Source organism: Myotis nattereri (assembly GCF_964212035.1).
Source record: "Myotis nattereri genome assembly, chromosome: 20".
Classification (NCBI taxonomy): Eukaryota; Metazoa; Chordata; class Mammalia; order Chiroptera; family Vespertilionidae; genus Myotis; species Myotis nattereri.
The window spans coordinates 483,017-498,012 of NC_138096.1; the positions used below are offsets into that span (position 1 = coordinate 483,017).

Here is a 14,996-nt window from a genome sequence, read left to right on the forward strand (position 1 = left end):
GGTGCCTCAGAAGGAGGGAAGGTCCGGTGGGGAGAAGCTTCCAGAACAGAGGTCCGAGGGGCTGTGGGATGGGGGCGGGGCCTCCTGATGAGAGGAAAGAGCCACCTCAGGGCCAAGGAGCAGCCCTGAGTCAGGTGCGGAGCCTCAGGACAGCCCTGGAACCGACCGCCTGCAGCCCTGAGACCAGTCTCCTATGACGACGGCCTGGGGCAGACGCACACACCCTCACGGCCGGTCACATGGTCCTACTATGCGCTCGCTTCTGTGAAGGAGAACAACCTCTTTCCTGCCGCTGGTTCCTCCCAAGCCCAGGGCAGGACGGGGAGAGGCCCGTGTGGATAACTGCAGTCAAGGACAGAGCCACCGCCGGGGCAGAGCGGGCTCAGGGGTGCCCTGCATGTAAGAAAAGCAACTTAAAAATGTATTTACCCCTGGCTGGTTGGCTCAGTGGATAGAGTGTAAGCCTGCGGACCAAAGGGTCCCGGTTTCGAGTCCAGTCAAGGGCACGTGCACTTCGGCTGCAGGCTCCTCCCCAGCCTGGTCAGGGGTGTGCAGGAGGCAACCAGTCGATGTGTTTCTCTCACATCGATGTTTCTGTCTTTCCCTCTCTCTTCCACTCTAAATAAACAAATAAATAAATAGATGGAAAAATATCCTGGAGCAAGGATTAACAAAGAAGTATTTAAATAATTCTCTGCGACCCTCCCCTTCCCCACCCCAGAGCCCCACCCGACTTGCTAGCTGCTGAGATCCCCTTGTGGAGGCCAGGAGGTCAGAACCCGGTCACCAGCCGTGAGGTCATCCAGGCTCAGAGGCGAGGCGGGCGGCCCCGGGGCTGGTGAGGAGGCTCCAGAAGGACAAACAAAAGGCACGTTCACGCGTCAGCCGTCAGCCAGACCAGCCGTCAGCCAGACCAGCCATCAGCCAGACCAGCCGTCAGCCAGACCAGCCGTCAGCCAGACCAGCCGTCAGCCAGACCAGCCATCAGCCAGACCAGCCATCAGCCAGACCAGCCGTCAGCCAGACCAGCCATCAGCCAGACCAGCCGTCACCCAGACCAGCCGTCAGCCAGACCAGCCGTCAGCCGGGTCTAGACGAGGAGCCACCCGCAGGGGGCACTGCGGGAACGGGGTGCTGCTCGTCGCCCGCTCCTCCTGGACGCGTGATAGGACACGTGGCTGTGGTTTTTTCACGCACGCCCTGCAGCCGGGCTCCCCGACGACGGGGACACTGTGGCCCTCGGGGTCTCCCCAGGGACCGTCCTGGGACGCCTGCCCAGGGGGGCACCGAGGGGAAGGAATCTGGCAGCCCCTCGATCCACAACTCCAACTTAAACACGCGCCGGTTAAAAAGATTTATTAAAATACAGATTCACCCTGAAAAGGGAGTGACCCCAACGCAGGCGTTTGCACAGAACGTCGAGAATCAGCCAGAGGGCCCAGCCGGTGTGGCTCAGCGGTTGAGCGTCGACCTGTGAACCAGGAGGTCACGGCTCGATTCCCGGGCAGGGCACAGGCCCGGGCTGTGGGCTCCATCCCCTCTGGGGCGTGCGGGAGGCAGCGATCCATGACGTTTCTCTCTCTCCCTCTCCCTTCCTCTCTCTAAAAAAATCATTTAAAAACATATTCTTTTTAAAAATCAGCCAACGAGGGCCAAGTGCTCTGCCCTCGCCCTGACCCTCCAGTGGGAGGAAGGCCTGCCCATGAGCAGCCTGCACTGAGGGCCGGGGGGTCTCCGGTCTCGGGGCCCAGAGCAGCCCCCACGTGTCAGACTCGGGCCCGGAGACCAGGCCGTCGAGGGAGCACATCTCAGCGGGGACTGGCGACGGGGACGGGGCGGATCGTTCCGGAAGCAGCACAGGGCGGCACGGGGCGGGGCGGGCGGCGTGGGGACGGCCTCTAGCTGCTCTCGGGCGCCAGGAGCTGCTGCACGTAGTGGACCACGTTGCTGTGGAGCTGGGCGGCGGTGGCGGCGAAGGTCTCCTTGGCGAGGGCCCGGGCTGCCTGGCTGCCGCCCATCATGGCGCGGTACAGCGGGAGCGTGTACTTCTGCTTCCCCTGCAGGGAACACACACATGCACACGTGCGCGTGCCTACGTGGCCGGCTCCGGGTCTGTCCAGCCCCTGCCCGGGCCGGTCCCAGGCAGTCGGGCAGGTGCCCGAAGGCCAGCGGGGGAGGAGCTTCCCACACACCCAGAGAAGCCAGAGTTCCCCCGGCTCCAGGGCACCAGGGACGCTCACACCTGACCGTACAGGGGGGCTCCTCAGAGGCTCGGAGCAAGGATGGGGCAGAAGGTCCCAGCCCAGGGCCCGGCCCAGCCAGTCGGGCTCCGGGGACAGAGCGTCAGCCGCTCTGAAGGGTCCCGGGTTTGGTTCTGGTTGCAGCTCCCCAGCCCTGGTCGGGCACGTGCAGGATGCAACCACTTGATATGTGTCTCTCACATGGATGCTTCTCTCTGTCTCTCCCCTCCCCCCCCCCACTCTCTCTAAAAATCAATGGGAAAATAGCCTCGGGTGAGGATTAACCAAAAAAATACAAAAGGAAAAAAGAAAGATAACCCAGGCCCCAAAGGCACACAGCCTCAGTGGCTGGACCTCCCAGGAGGGCTGGGCTGCCACCGCCCAGGGGAGAGACCTGAGCAGGGCTCTGCCGCCAGCCCCTCCCCCTGGATTCTGCCTGGGCTCCTGAGACCCTGGCCCGTGCCCAGCAGGCAGCTCCCCAGGGACCTGGGATGCAGCAGGGTCTGAACCTGCCCCTGACACAGCCCCGCCCCCCCCAGGGGCACTGGGACCACAGCCTCTCGATCACTCACCTCCTCGTCCTTGGGCCTCCCTCCTGAGGGGCTGTGGGCAGACCCTCCCGCTCTCCTCCGCCCCCTCCCTCTGCTCCAGGGAAGGGTGAGGACCTGGAGCTGCGGGCTGTGGGCCTGGGGACGCGAGGGACCCACCTGGCTCTGCAGGAAGTCCTTGACCTTCCCGAAGTCCTCCTGGAGGTCGTTCTGAAGGACGATTTGGCCCCATCGCAGCCGCAGCTCCGCATTGCGGGCGCCCGAGATCTTCGGGTACATCTCCCCCAGCTTCTTCACGTTCCCTGGAAAAGACAGGGGTCAGTATCTTTCTAAATATTTACTTTTTATTACTCATCTTTTTTTGTGTATATTTTTTATTGATTTCAGAGAGGAAGGGAGAGGGAGAGAGAAACATCAATGATGCCTGGCCTGTGTGGCTCCGTGGCTGAGCGTCGACCTAGGAGCCAGGAGGCCGCGGTTCGATTCCCGGTCAGGGCCCATGCCCGGGTTGCCGGCCCTGTCCCCCGTGTGGGGCGTGCAGGAGGCAGTCGATCCATGATTCTCTCTCATCATTGAGGTGTCTCTCCCTCCCTCCCTCTCCCTCCCTCTCTCTGAAATCTATAAAAATATATTGGGGGGGGAAGAAATCACCCCTTTTCTCACCGGGCGGCAGAGGGGACTTCTGGAGGACCTTGTCCAGGAAGTACACCAGCTGGTAGGTCTTCCAGGAGCCTATGGCCACAGCCTCGATGGCCGGCATGTCCAGCTCCGGGGCCGCCCACAGCTGGGCCAGCTCCTCCGCAGGCTTCATGAGCGCGTCCCCGGGGGACAGGTCCGGGAGGTACGGCGGCCAGCCCGGGGTGTTCAGCCAGCGGTCGAACTCGAAGCCTGGAGACGAGACGAGATGATACCAGGAGACACTGACCTCGTGGCCAGCTCACGGCCCCGGGCCCGGGCCCCTGCCGTCCCATCCCAGCTCCGCTGCCCACCAGCAGGAGGCTGGGCCCCTCGCTTCGCCTCTGCACCCATCTTATGTGAAACCGGGGCGAGCCCTGCCTCCGTGGTGAGGACTAAACGCACAGACACAGTGGGGAGCTCTGCACGCGGCCGGCAGGGCTGTCAGCGTAATGATTAACTCTCATTGGCCGTGGAGGCTGGTGACCTGGAAGGCGGGCCTGGAGGCAGCCGGTGGGTGCACGGCCGAGCCACCTGGGTCAGGGGTGCTGCCTCCCGGAGCCCACGATGGGGTGAGTTGGGGCTAGATGGGGGGGCGCAGGGGGCTGTGTCCAGCAACCCCTGTGATGGGGCGGCCTCCTCTCTCTCAGGCAGCCCTGGGCCTTCCCTCCCTGCAGGAGGCAACTCCCTGCTCTGCTCGGGGCAAGGCTGCGGCCACTCCTGCCCCCACTCCTGCCCCCGAGGGCTCAGGCCCAGCCCAGGGTGTGAGCCAGTGGTCCAGGTTCCAGGAAAAGGAGGAGGGAGGAGGGAGGAGCCTGGGGCCTGGGGCCTGGGGCCTGGTCTGCTCCCCAGTGCCACCTGCTGGATGAGCAGGTGCAGCATCCTCTGGACGACAGCAGGCAGTACGGCCAGATGGTCAGACAGCCCCTCCTGCCCCCAGGCCGGCCCGCTCACCTGGAATGGAGTCCACCTTCCGCTGCTTTAGCTCCGGGAAGTACTCCAGGTAGAACTCCAGGAGGTCGTCTGCCAAGATGCTTTGGAACTTAAACTCATTGACGTAGGCCTGGGAGGAGGAGGGCCTCTCCGTGGGCCTGAGCCCCAAGGTGGGGAGATGCCCTGTCCCCGAGCCTCCCCCCCCCACCCCCGCCCCCGGCTTCCCTGCCCTTCTCCCCATCCGAGTGGCCGGTACCTGGAGAAACCTGTCAAACTGATCCTGATCGCCCACCAGGTGGGCCAGGTAGGAGACGAAGCAGAAGCCTTTCTCGTAGGGGGTCTCGTTGTAGGTGTCGTCCGGGTCCACACCTGGCCGGGGACAGCGGGTGAGGTCTGAGCCTGGGCAACCCGTGTCCTTCGCGGTTGTGCCCGAGCTCCAGGCTCAGCTCAGACGGGAGAGCTCAAAGCAGCCACGCCCGGGAACAGCCAGACAGGACCGCGGACCCACCCAGGCCTCCCGCAGGCACCTCAGAAGGACCTCAAAGGGCCAATAACCGTGGAGCTAAGAGGAGAACAAAGAAGCCAGCCCTGCCCGGCCGGAGGGCCAGCTCCGTGGTTGAGGTCACGGCTCCATTCCCGGTCGGGGCACAGGCCCGGGTTGGGGCTCGATCCCCAGGGCAGGGCGTGCAGGAGGCAGCCAGTCCATGATGCTCTCTCATCGTCCATGTCTCTCTCTCTCCTTCTCCCTTCCTCTCTGAAATCCATAAAATAAAAATTTAATAAAAAGAGAGACCAGCCCTGCTGGTCGCCACCTGCGCGCCTTCTAGACCAGAGGCCTGACCCTGGCACCGCCCGGGCGGTGGGACCTCCGGAGGATGCGCAGATCCGCTGTAGGTCGGGCTGCAGGGTTTGGCTCCGCCCCGGGGGAGGGTCCTGGGAGCCCACTGACCAATCGCATGGGGAGGGGGATGACAGAGGGCGGGGCCTCCGGACCTGGTTCAATCTTCACCCGTAGCTTGTTGAGCGGGTGACTTCCATGTGGCTCCGCCCCGGGGGAGGGTCTTGGGAGCCCACTGACCAATCCCATGGGGAGGGGGGTGACAGAGGGCGGGGCCTCCGGACCTGGTTCAATCTTCACCCGCAGCTTGTTGAGCGGGTGCTCCTCCCCGGTGGCGTCCATGTGCTGGCGGAGCAGCGCCCGCCCGGTGGCGGCCTCCAGGCAGGTGTAGGCGGCCCCTGGACCGGGGGGGAGCAGAGTCCGGGAGAGAGAAGGGTCAGCCCTGCAGGCCGCGGTCCGGACAGGAGGCTGCGCTGCCCCCTGGCGGCCGCAGGGAGAATGAGGACAGACTCCTGCGCCGGTGCATTTTCAGGCTCAGGCAGGATCCTGAGCTCCGCAAACAGGCATTTCACTGACTGCCCCCATCACAGGAGGAACCATCGCCCAAGATCTTCCCCACGGCGTCTCGCCTCCTCTGGCTCCCACAGTGACTGTGGGAAGAGAGTGTGTGTGTGGTGGGGGGGCACCAGGCAAGTGTTGGCTCTGGGCAAGTTCCTAACCCCCCAGCCTCAGCGTCCCACCTGCGCCTCGGGGAGCACATGGGCTGGCAGGGCTCCTGGTGGCCAGTGAGGAACCACAGACAGCCCAGCCGGCGTGGCTCAGTGGCCGAGTGTCGTCCAGAGGTCAGGGTTCGATTCCCGTTCAGGGCACATGCCCGGGTTGCGGGCTCGGTCCCCACTGGGGGGTGTGCGGGGAGCAGCCCATCAATGATTTGCTCTCATCATGGATGCTTCTCTCTCTCTCCTTCTCCCTTCCTCTCTGAATTCAATTTTTTTTTTTTTTTAATAAGAAGCACATCTGCCCTGGCCGGTTTGGCTCAGTGGATAGAGCGTCAGCCTGCGGACTCAAGGGTCCCGGGTTCGATTCCGGTCGAGGGCATGTACCTTGGTTGCGGGCACATCCCCAGTGGGGGGTGTGCAGGAGGCAGCTGATCGGTGTTTCTCTCCCATCGATGTTTCTAACTTTCTATCCCTCTCCCTTCCTCTCTGTAAAAAGTCAATTAAAAAAAAAAATAGCACATCTGGGCTCACTTCGAGGTCGGCCTCCTCTGCTGCGTGACCGACCAGGCAGGCTCTCATTCTCTCTGAGCAGAGGGACCCCTGCACACCACGGGCTTCTGGGAACCGCTGAAGGCTGCACTTCCCTCAGCCCAGGCGACGCCGGTGTGTGCGGCGGGAAGCGGTGACTGATGGCCTGGGATTCGCTCGGGAAGGGACGCGATTCCGGGGTGAACCTGGGACACCTCTCCCCCGAAGGCCTCCGCTCCGGTGAGTCACCCCGTGGGCAGCTATTCCGAGGTCCCCTCCGGGGCACCTCCGCCTCCCCCCGCGGCCCAGGAGGTCACCCGGCCCCGCGCCGCTCACCGAAGAGGCGCGAGGAGATCCGCCGCTGAGCGTACATGGTGAAGCCCTCGTTGAGCCAGAACTCGCTCCAGTTGGCGTTGGTGACCAGGTTCCCGAACCAGCTGTGCGAGATCTCGTGGATGATGACGTCGGCCAGCGAGCGGTCCCCCGCCAGCAGGCAGGGGGTGACGAAGGTCAGGCACGGGTTCTCCATGCCCCCGAAGGGGAAGGAAGGCGGCATGAAGAGGACGTCGTACCTGGGGGAGCCGGGGGGTCGTGAGGCCCTGCTCCGGACCGGACCCCCTCTCCCTCCCCATCCTGGACACTGGACGGGCGCGAAGGAGGGGGCCGGGGCTCAGATGGCACCAGGCTCCTCAGTTCCACGCTCTCGCTGGGACTGCCCTCCCTGTCTGCTCCCCAAAACTGTCCCCTGTTCTGCCTCCAAGCAGCACCCCAAGCTCACCGGTGGCCATGGAGCCATCACTCTAAGTATTTTTACTGATTTCACAGGTTGATGCTCAGCCACTGAGCCAGGCTGGCCGGGCTGTGTAAACTTGGCTAAGGAGCCCTGGGTGCAGGCAGCTTCCAGCAGGCGGGGAGATGAGCTGGCAAAGGTCCGGACCTCCAAACTCCGCGACCACCGGGCCCGGTTTTATGGCCCAGGGAAAGGTCACGGGTCCGCTCTGCACCAGGGATCCGGGTCTTGCTCACCCACCCCCACCCCCACCCCACCCCCATTCACCTCTGGGACGGGGCGCTTTGCTTCAGGAGGCAGAGGGGGGCTGGGGAGCCAGGGACGTGACAGTCGACAGGAACCTCACCTGCCCCAAACATAGGGTCCGAAGAGTTTCTCTCCTGTGGCCAGGAACTCCTCGATCACGCCATCGTACTCCTGCCTGGCAGCCTCGACCAGGCAGGGCTCGGCCCACACCCGGCTCCTAGGGACGGGCGAGCAGAGAGGCACCCGGGCTGTTCACAGACCTGCAGGGCCCGTCCCGAAAGCCCCCAGAGAGAACCCGCCTCAGCCTCACGTCTGAGCCAAAGGCCAGGGGCAGTGCGGCCAGGAGCCGGAGGCCGGGCCCACCCGAGGGACGGACGGGGGACCGTGGGGCGTGTCAGCGCCTGTGAGAAGCCGGCGCGGCGGGCGGGCGAGGCTGCGCCCAGGACACGGGCCCTCAGCTCCCGAGTGGGTTTGCCTTTTGCTTTAAAGGTCTGAGGGACGGGAGCATATCAGGGGCCGGTAAAGATCAATCGTTAGCCCAGCCGGTGTGGCTCAGTGGTTGAGAGTCGACCTGTGACCCAGGAGGTCAGGGTTCGCTTCCCAGTCAGGGCACATGCCAGGGTTGCGGGCTCGATCCCCAAAAGGGGGCGTGCAGGAGGCAGCCGATCCATGATTCTCTCTCAATCATGGATGTTTCTCCGCCCCCCCCCGCCCTTCCCGCCCTCCCTTCCCCTTCCTCTCTGAAATCAACAGAAATATATTTTCTAAAAAAGGTCAACCTTCAGTCCTGCTGCCTGAGCCCCAACCACACCCCCAGGACCCAGGTCAGCAGCTACAACGGTGGGGCCGGTGGTGACCCCATGGCAGCCACAGACTTGGAAATGGACGGAGGGAGGCAGGAGGAGGCAGAGCAGGGCCTCCAGGTCACTCAGGCCGCACGGACACTGCGGACAGAGGGCTCAGGTGCCCCAGCTGCACCCACCTGGCAGCTCCAGGGCTCAGAGGCCTCCTTGCCTGGGGTCCAGCCACCCCTGCCTGCGGGGGACGGGGGCGGGGGGGGGGTGGCTCCTACCTGGGCCCCACCTCCGCCGAGGCCAGGTCTCCGATGGCCAGCGCGACGAGGTAGGAGGGGATGGGGTGGCTCATGCGGAAGAAGAACCCGTGGGGCCCTCGCCGCTCCCAGGTGTCAGCACTCATCACCGCGGTGAAGCCGTCGGGGACCTGAGGGGAGGGCGGAGGGGCCTTTGCTGCCGGGCCTGGCGAGCAGCAGGCCCAGCCACCTGCACGGGGACCAGAGTCCTCCCGGCCCCCAGCTTGTGCTAAACTGAGGGGATTTAGCCCGGCCGGCGTGGCTCAGTGGTTGGGCGTTGACCTATGAACCAGGAGGTCAGGGTTCGATTCTCGGTGAGGGCACATGCCCGGGCTGTGGGCTTGATCCCCGGCCGAGGGGGGGGCTTGGCGTGCAGGAGGCAGCCGGTCCATGGTCCGCTCTCATCATGAATGTCTCTCTCTCTTCCTCTCTGAAATCAATACCAATAGATTTAAACCGAGGGGATTGAGCACAGGCAAATGAGGTTCCTGAAGGCGGAGGGAATCTTTCCTGGACAGACGTCAGGCATGGTCCCGAGGCAGGTCCCGGGGTCTCCCCTTACCTGGATGAGGGCGGAGTACGTGCTCTTGACGGCAGGCGTGTCGAAGCAGGGGAAGAAGGACCGGTTCAGGACAGCCTGCCCCTGGGTGTACACAAAGGGCTTCTCCTTTCCCGCCGTCTGCTCGGGGGCCAACCAGCACACCTAAGGGAGAGGCATTTCAGAGCTCACCGCCCCCCACCCCCATGAACTCAGCCCCGCCAGGGAGGAGGGCGGGGAGGGAGCAGGCCCAGGCCATCCCCACTCTCGGTGCCACCCAGAGACTGAGGGCTCTGACTGGGACGATCTCTCCTCCTGCGAGTCCAACCCACCCTGGCACCCAGGCCAAGGCGCAGCATCCACTTCATAGGGCCCCATGGGTCCCCTCGAATCCCAGACCGGGTCTCGGAACCTGTCACCCTGTCTTCCTCCCACATCCTTCTCACCAAAAAAATAAAACCGCCCTGGCTGGTGTGGCTCAATGGATAGAGCGCCGACCTGCGGACCGAAGGGACCTGGGTTCGATTCCCGTCAAGGGCACAGGCCCGGGTTGCGGGCTTGATCCCTAGGAGGGGGCGTGCAGGAGGCAGCCGACCCATGATTCTCTCTCACCATGGATGTTTCTATCCCTTTCTCTCCTTCTCCCTTCCTCTCTGAAATCAATCAAAGTATATATATTTTTTAAAGTATCCTTAAAAAAAAGAAAGAAAACCACAGCAGCTGCATTTGAACCTGTGACAGAAAAGCAGAGCCCAAGTGGGGAGGAGTCTGTGGTCCCAGCGTGTCCTCCGTTCCAGACGGACCCTTTCAGCTGAAGCGCATCTCACACGCGAGGCCCCGGCTGCGATTCTGCATTGTTTCCCGTTAACCCTTAACCCTGGGCCGATCGGAATGATCGCCGGAAACCCGATCTTCGCCGGCAGCAAGAAGTCAGTCCCCGTGAATCTCAGCCAGAGCCGCGGAGGGGAGGCGGGCACGCGGGCACCCAAGGCCACGGAGAGTTCAGAAAAGGACAGAGTTCCAGGAAGTTTCAAGAGAAAGCGAAACTTTGTGGATGGGCCTCCGGCGCCAGCAGGATTCGCAGGGTGGAGGGGAAGGAAGGGGGTGCACCGTGCTGGAAGGCGTGGGCGGATGGGGCTCTGTGACATGGAGGTGGGCTCTGGCCGAGGTGGGCGCCTACCTGGGCAGGTGCAAAGGGGGCTCTGAACAGAGGCACTGGGGACCTACGTTAAAGAGGGACAGGAACACCCACGGGCACACTGGGTGCTTCTTCATTTTTTTTTTGTGTGTGTGTGTGTGTGTGTGTGTGTGAATGTTAACGAGAGCCCAGCAGCCCTGCTTCAGCCAGGTGACCGGGTCAGCACCCAACAGCCACATTCACGCCGACACCACGCACCCTCAATATGATGGGACAGCGCGGCCCTTTAGACCTGGTGAAATCCTACTTGATTTTGCCGTAAATCTACAACGGCTGTAAAAAAAAAAAAAAAAGTCTATTTTTTTAAAAAAAACAACACCAAAATCCCACAACCCCAGTCTAGTGATGAGAAATACATTAGGCAAATCCCAGCAGAGGGACATCCTACCATACACCTGACCAGTGCCCCGCAACACTGTCAAGGTCACCAAAACCAGGCAAGTCTGGGAAATGCTCACAGGCAAGGGCAGCTCAATACGCGGGACACTAATTAACAAATCAGGAAGCCGGACCAAACTGCAGCCTCAGCAAATACAATGTATCAGCATTGAGCTAATACAATGTATCAGCATTGAGCTAATATAATGTATCAGCATTGAGCTAATATAATGTATCAGGACGGAGCTAATACAATGTATCAGCACGGAGCTAATATAATGTATCAGGACGGAGCTCTGGCCGCTACAAATGTATCTCAGTTTAAAAGGCTGCCGGGTGGAATTGTGGGGGGGTGGGGGCGGGGAGTATATGGAAACTACCGTCTGCTCAGTTTTTCTGTTAATCTAAACTGTTTTTAAAAATAAATGCTATTAATGAAAAAAATGAAGGAGTTGACACTGTATCCAGCTCAGATATAGGCAACTCACTGAACTTCCCTCAACACAGACTCATCACTGGCACATCATAACAAGTATTGGTGCCCTCACCGGTGTGGCTCAGTGCATAGAGCGTCCGTCGGCCTGCGGACCGAAGGGTCCCGGGTTCGATTCCGGTCAAGGGCATGTACCTTGGTTGCGGGCACATCGCCAGTAGGGGACATGCAGGAGGCAGCTGATCGATGTTTCTCTCCCATCAATGTTTCTAACTCTCTATCCCTCTCCCTTCCTCTCTGTAAAAAAAATCAATAAAATGTAATTTAAATTGGCCATAAGTCCTTACTCATCATCTTTGCTTCTTTGTTGTGTTTTGATCCTCACCGAAGGGTATTTTTTTCCATTGATTTTTTAGAGAGTGGAAAGGAGAGGGAGAGACAGAAACACGGATGTGAAAGAGATACATGGACGGGTTGCCTCCTGCATGCCCCCCGACCAGGGCCCGGGCCGGGGAGAAGCCTGCAACTGAGGTACGTGCCCAATCGAACCCGGGACCCTTTGGTCCGCAGGCCGGCGCTCTACCCACTGAGCCGCACCAGCCAGGGCTTGTCTTTTAATAACACGAAGGAAAGAGAATGAAGGAGCAGGCAGCACACACACCACAGAAAGGGTCCGAAGTCCAGGAGAGGCACAGGCTCTGTGCTGAAGGCGAGAGCCCTGGCTGGGATGGGCCGTCAGGAGCAGAACCTACAAGTGCCATCGACGGCAGCCTTCCTGGTGCAAAGGACACTGCAGAGCGTGGCTGTCCGCCATCACGTCTTACACGGCAGCGATTTCGCTCCGACACTTCATGTCAGGGGCCATGCGTTCTATCCTAAGGCTCCTTTCTTCCCCGAGCGGCGGCAGAGGGAAACAGAGCTGTTCCCAGGGCCAAAGGCAAAGGGCCAAGCAGATAAACCGCTCAGCCCCAGGCAGGCAGCCTCCTGGGAAACTCATAACCCACCCCATCTCGGGGAGAACCCTCCACCGCAGCGGTTCTCAACCTGTGGGTCGCGACCCCTTTGGCGGTCGAACGACCCTTTCACAGGGGTCGCCCTGCAGATCAGATATTTACGTGACGATTCATCACAGTAGCAACATGACAGTGATGAAGTCGCCACGAAAATAATGTTACGGTTGGGTCACCACATGAGGAGCTGCATTGAAAGGGCCAGAAGGTTGAGAACCGCTGCCCTACCGGGTTTTCCTGCTCTGCCAGTGCTTGGCCACATGGGCTCCCTCCTCCTATTCCCAATACCTGCCCTGCCCCCCCTTTAAGATTGAGGAGCCCACCCACAGTGAGGAGGCCACCTTACTACCCACTCTAAGTCCAGCTCGGACTTTGATCATCGAAACCCGGACTTCCCAGAAGTCAAGCAAGTCATGACCTGCCTGTGGCCCTGAGTCAGCATCGGGCTGGGCCACCGGCCCCCCTAAAGCAGAAGCCCAGTGGCCCTTGGCTGGGAACTCGGGCGCCCGCGCCCTGGGACCTGCAGTTCCGTTGGTGAAGAGCCCGTGTTCTGAGCAAGGCACAGGGCAAGGCGCCTTCCTCTGGCAGAAACGGAACTGGACGCGCGGGTCCTGGGAGGGGCAGTCGGGACAGGTCACCGCAACTGCCGGGCAGGCGCCGCGGGAAGGAACCAGGGCGGCCTGCCTGGAGGAAGAGGCGGCTCCGCACCTCGGGGGCTGGGCGATGGGACTCCCCTCCTCTCCCTCTGCGGGGGGCACCCCGGCGCCACCTGCGCACTCACCGCGGGCCCCGCGTCGCCCACGCGGTAGGTGAGCAGCACCTGGAAGCGCTCGCCCGCCGGCAGGGGCTGCGGGAGGCTCAGGCACAGCGCGCAGCCGTAGCGCGCGAAGGGCCGCGTGCGGAAGCCCACGGGCTCCTCGGGGCCGGGCGGCTCTCCGGGTCCCGGCGGCCCCCGCCGCAGCGCCGCCGCGGTCACCTCCAGGCTCGGGTGCGAGTCCAGCCGGAGCTCGGCCGCGCCCGCGGGCACCAGGCAGCGCAGGTCCAGCACCGCCGAGCCGCTCAGCGTGCGGCTCGCGAACTCGGCCCGCAGGTCCAGGTGCAGGTGCAGGACCTCGAAGTCCCGGAAGCTGGACGCCGAGGCCACGTCCTCCGCGCGCGCCGAGTGCAGCGCCCGCCGGCCCGCGCCGCCCGCGGCCCCGCCGCTCGCCATGGTGCCCGGCCGCCGACTGCCGGTTCGCCCGGCCGCCGACCTGCACCGGGGCCCGAGCCCCGGCCCGCCCCGAGCGCACTGCGCCGCCGCGGCCCCGCCCTGGCCCCGCCCTCCCGGCAGGCCCCGCCCCCACGGAAATCCGGGCAGGGCCACGCCCCCTCCAGAAATCTGAGCCGGGACCACGCCCCCGTCCCAGAGTTTTTCATAAAAGGAAATAGTATTATATCATGTTTCCCAGCGTCGTGGTGTTAAAATACTTATTTTATGCAACGCTTATTGGTTTTTTAAAAATTCCATATAAGGTCAGCTTCTCTCTTTCCTCGTCGTGGTCAGTGAAATCCGTAAACTGGAAACCCCTTTGCGTGGCATTGATCACAGCGCCTGGTACCTATGGGCGATCAGAACTCCGCCTTGAAATGACTCCCTCTCTGTCGCAAAGCATTTCTGTTGCGCACACCACACAGCCATTCGCCGGCTGCGGGGGGACAACGTTAGCTGGTCCGGCACAGCCCGGTCCTGGGCTCCGTTTGGCGCACTTTCCAGGCAAGAAAACAGGCCGTGACGATCCGTGTGCTGGGCCACGCCCGGGAGGGGCAGAGCACTGTGAGGACCACCCACCCCTTCCCCAAACTGCGTTCATTACTATTCACTTTAAATGCCTAGAATGTAACACATCTCGGGCTCTTCCAGAACTGATGAAAAGCATGGGTTCATCAAGGTTACAGGATACAATACGTAAAATCAACTGCATTTCTACTTAGTAATAATAAAATTTGAAATTTTAAAAATACCGTTCAAGTAGCACTCTCAAAAAAGAAATGCCGAGGTTTAAATCTAACAAAATACGGTGTGCGGGATGTTTGTGCTAAAAAATGATGGAACACTGACAAAACTTCATTCCAATAACATTCCAGCAGGTTTTTGTGGTAAAATCTATGAGGACAGGAAAGGAAGAGCCGCCGCTGAGGGAGATGAACAAAGGGGAGGGTTCGGCTCCAATGTCAGAGCTGCCTGCAGTGACTGCGGGGAGGGGGGGGGGGGGGGGGAGCAGAGCCGGGATCCACTGTTCACTGAGCACCTGTCCTCACTGGGCTCCTGCCGGGGACCCCGCCTGGCACAGCTCCTCCTGTCTCCCCCAACCACCCCCCCACCCCCCGCCCCCAGTGGGCTGTACTCATCTGTCTCAACCGCGGGCTCTTCTCCTGAGCAAGGAACCCCCGCCACCAGCGTCCTGCACGTGCAGGGACCACATGGGAAGCTCCCCAGAGAGAGCTGGTCTTCCATCGTTTCAGGCTTTCCTCCCACCCCACCCCCAATTCCACAAGGTTCACCTGTGCCCCAGGACGGCTCCCGACATGCAGAGCTGAAGACAGTTCCCTAAGACAATGGCAAACACACGTGCGCATCCCACACATACACACAACCCACCAGGGCCGGTCCATAAGGAACGGACGTTCGGAACCGCGATAGCCTTGAGGGGTTTGGCCCTTGACCAGGTTCTCCGCCGTTCCCGGCCTTGTCCTTACGCCGCTCTCCTAGTCACCGGCGGCCCTTCTGAGCGTGAAGAGCTACAGACCGACATGCAAACGCCAGGAGCACGGAAGCGATGGCCGTTACAATGC

General features: G+C 61.8%; 1 protein-coding gene across 1 annotated transcript; it reads right to left on the reverse strand.

Moving 5' to 3' along the window:
- Positions 1-1,341: 1,341 nt before the first annotated feature.
- RNPEP (arginyl aminopeptidase) lies at positions 1,342-13,430 on the reverse strand. Its single transcript, XM_081114583.1, has 11 exons — positions 12,946-13,430; positions 9,170-9,310; positions 8,590-8,738; positions 7,618-7,734; positions 6,818-7,053; positions 5,519-5,632; positions 4,653-4,765; positions 4,418-4,526; positions 3,452-3,676; positions 2,948-3,090; positions 1,342-2,057 (listed from the first exon to the last, which is right to left on the reverse strand). Exons 1-11 carry the CDS (start codon positions 13,372-13,374, stop codon positions 1,899-1,901), a joined length of 1,935 nt encoding a protein of 644 aa, XP_080970709.1. The 5' UTR covers positions 13,375-13,430; the 3' UTR covers positions 1,342-1,898.
- Positions 13,431-14,996: the final 1,566 nt, after the last annotated feature.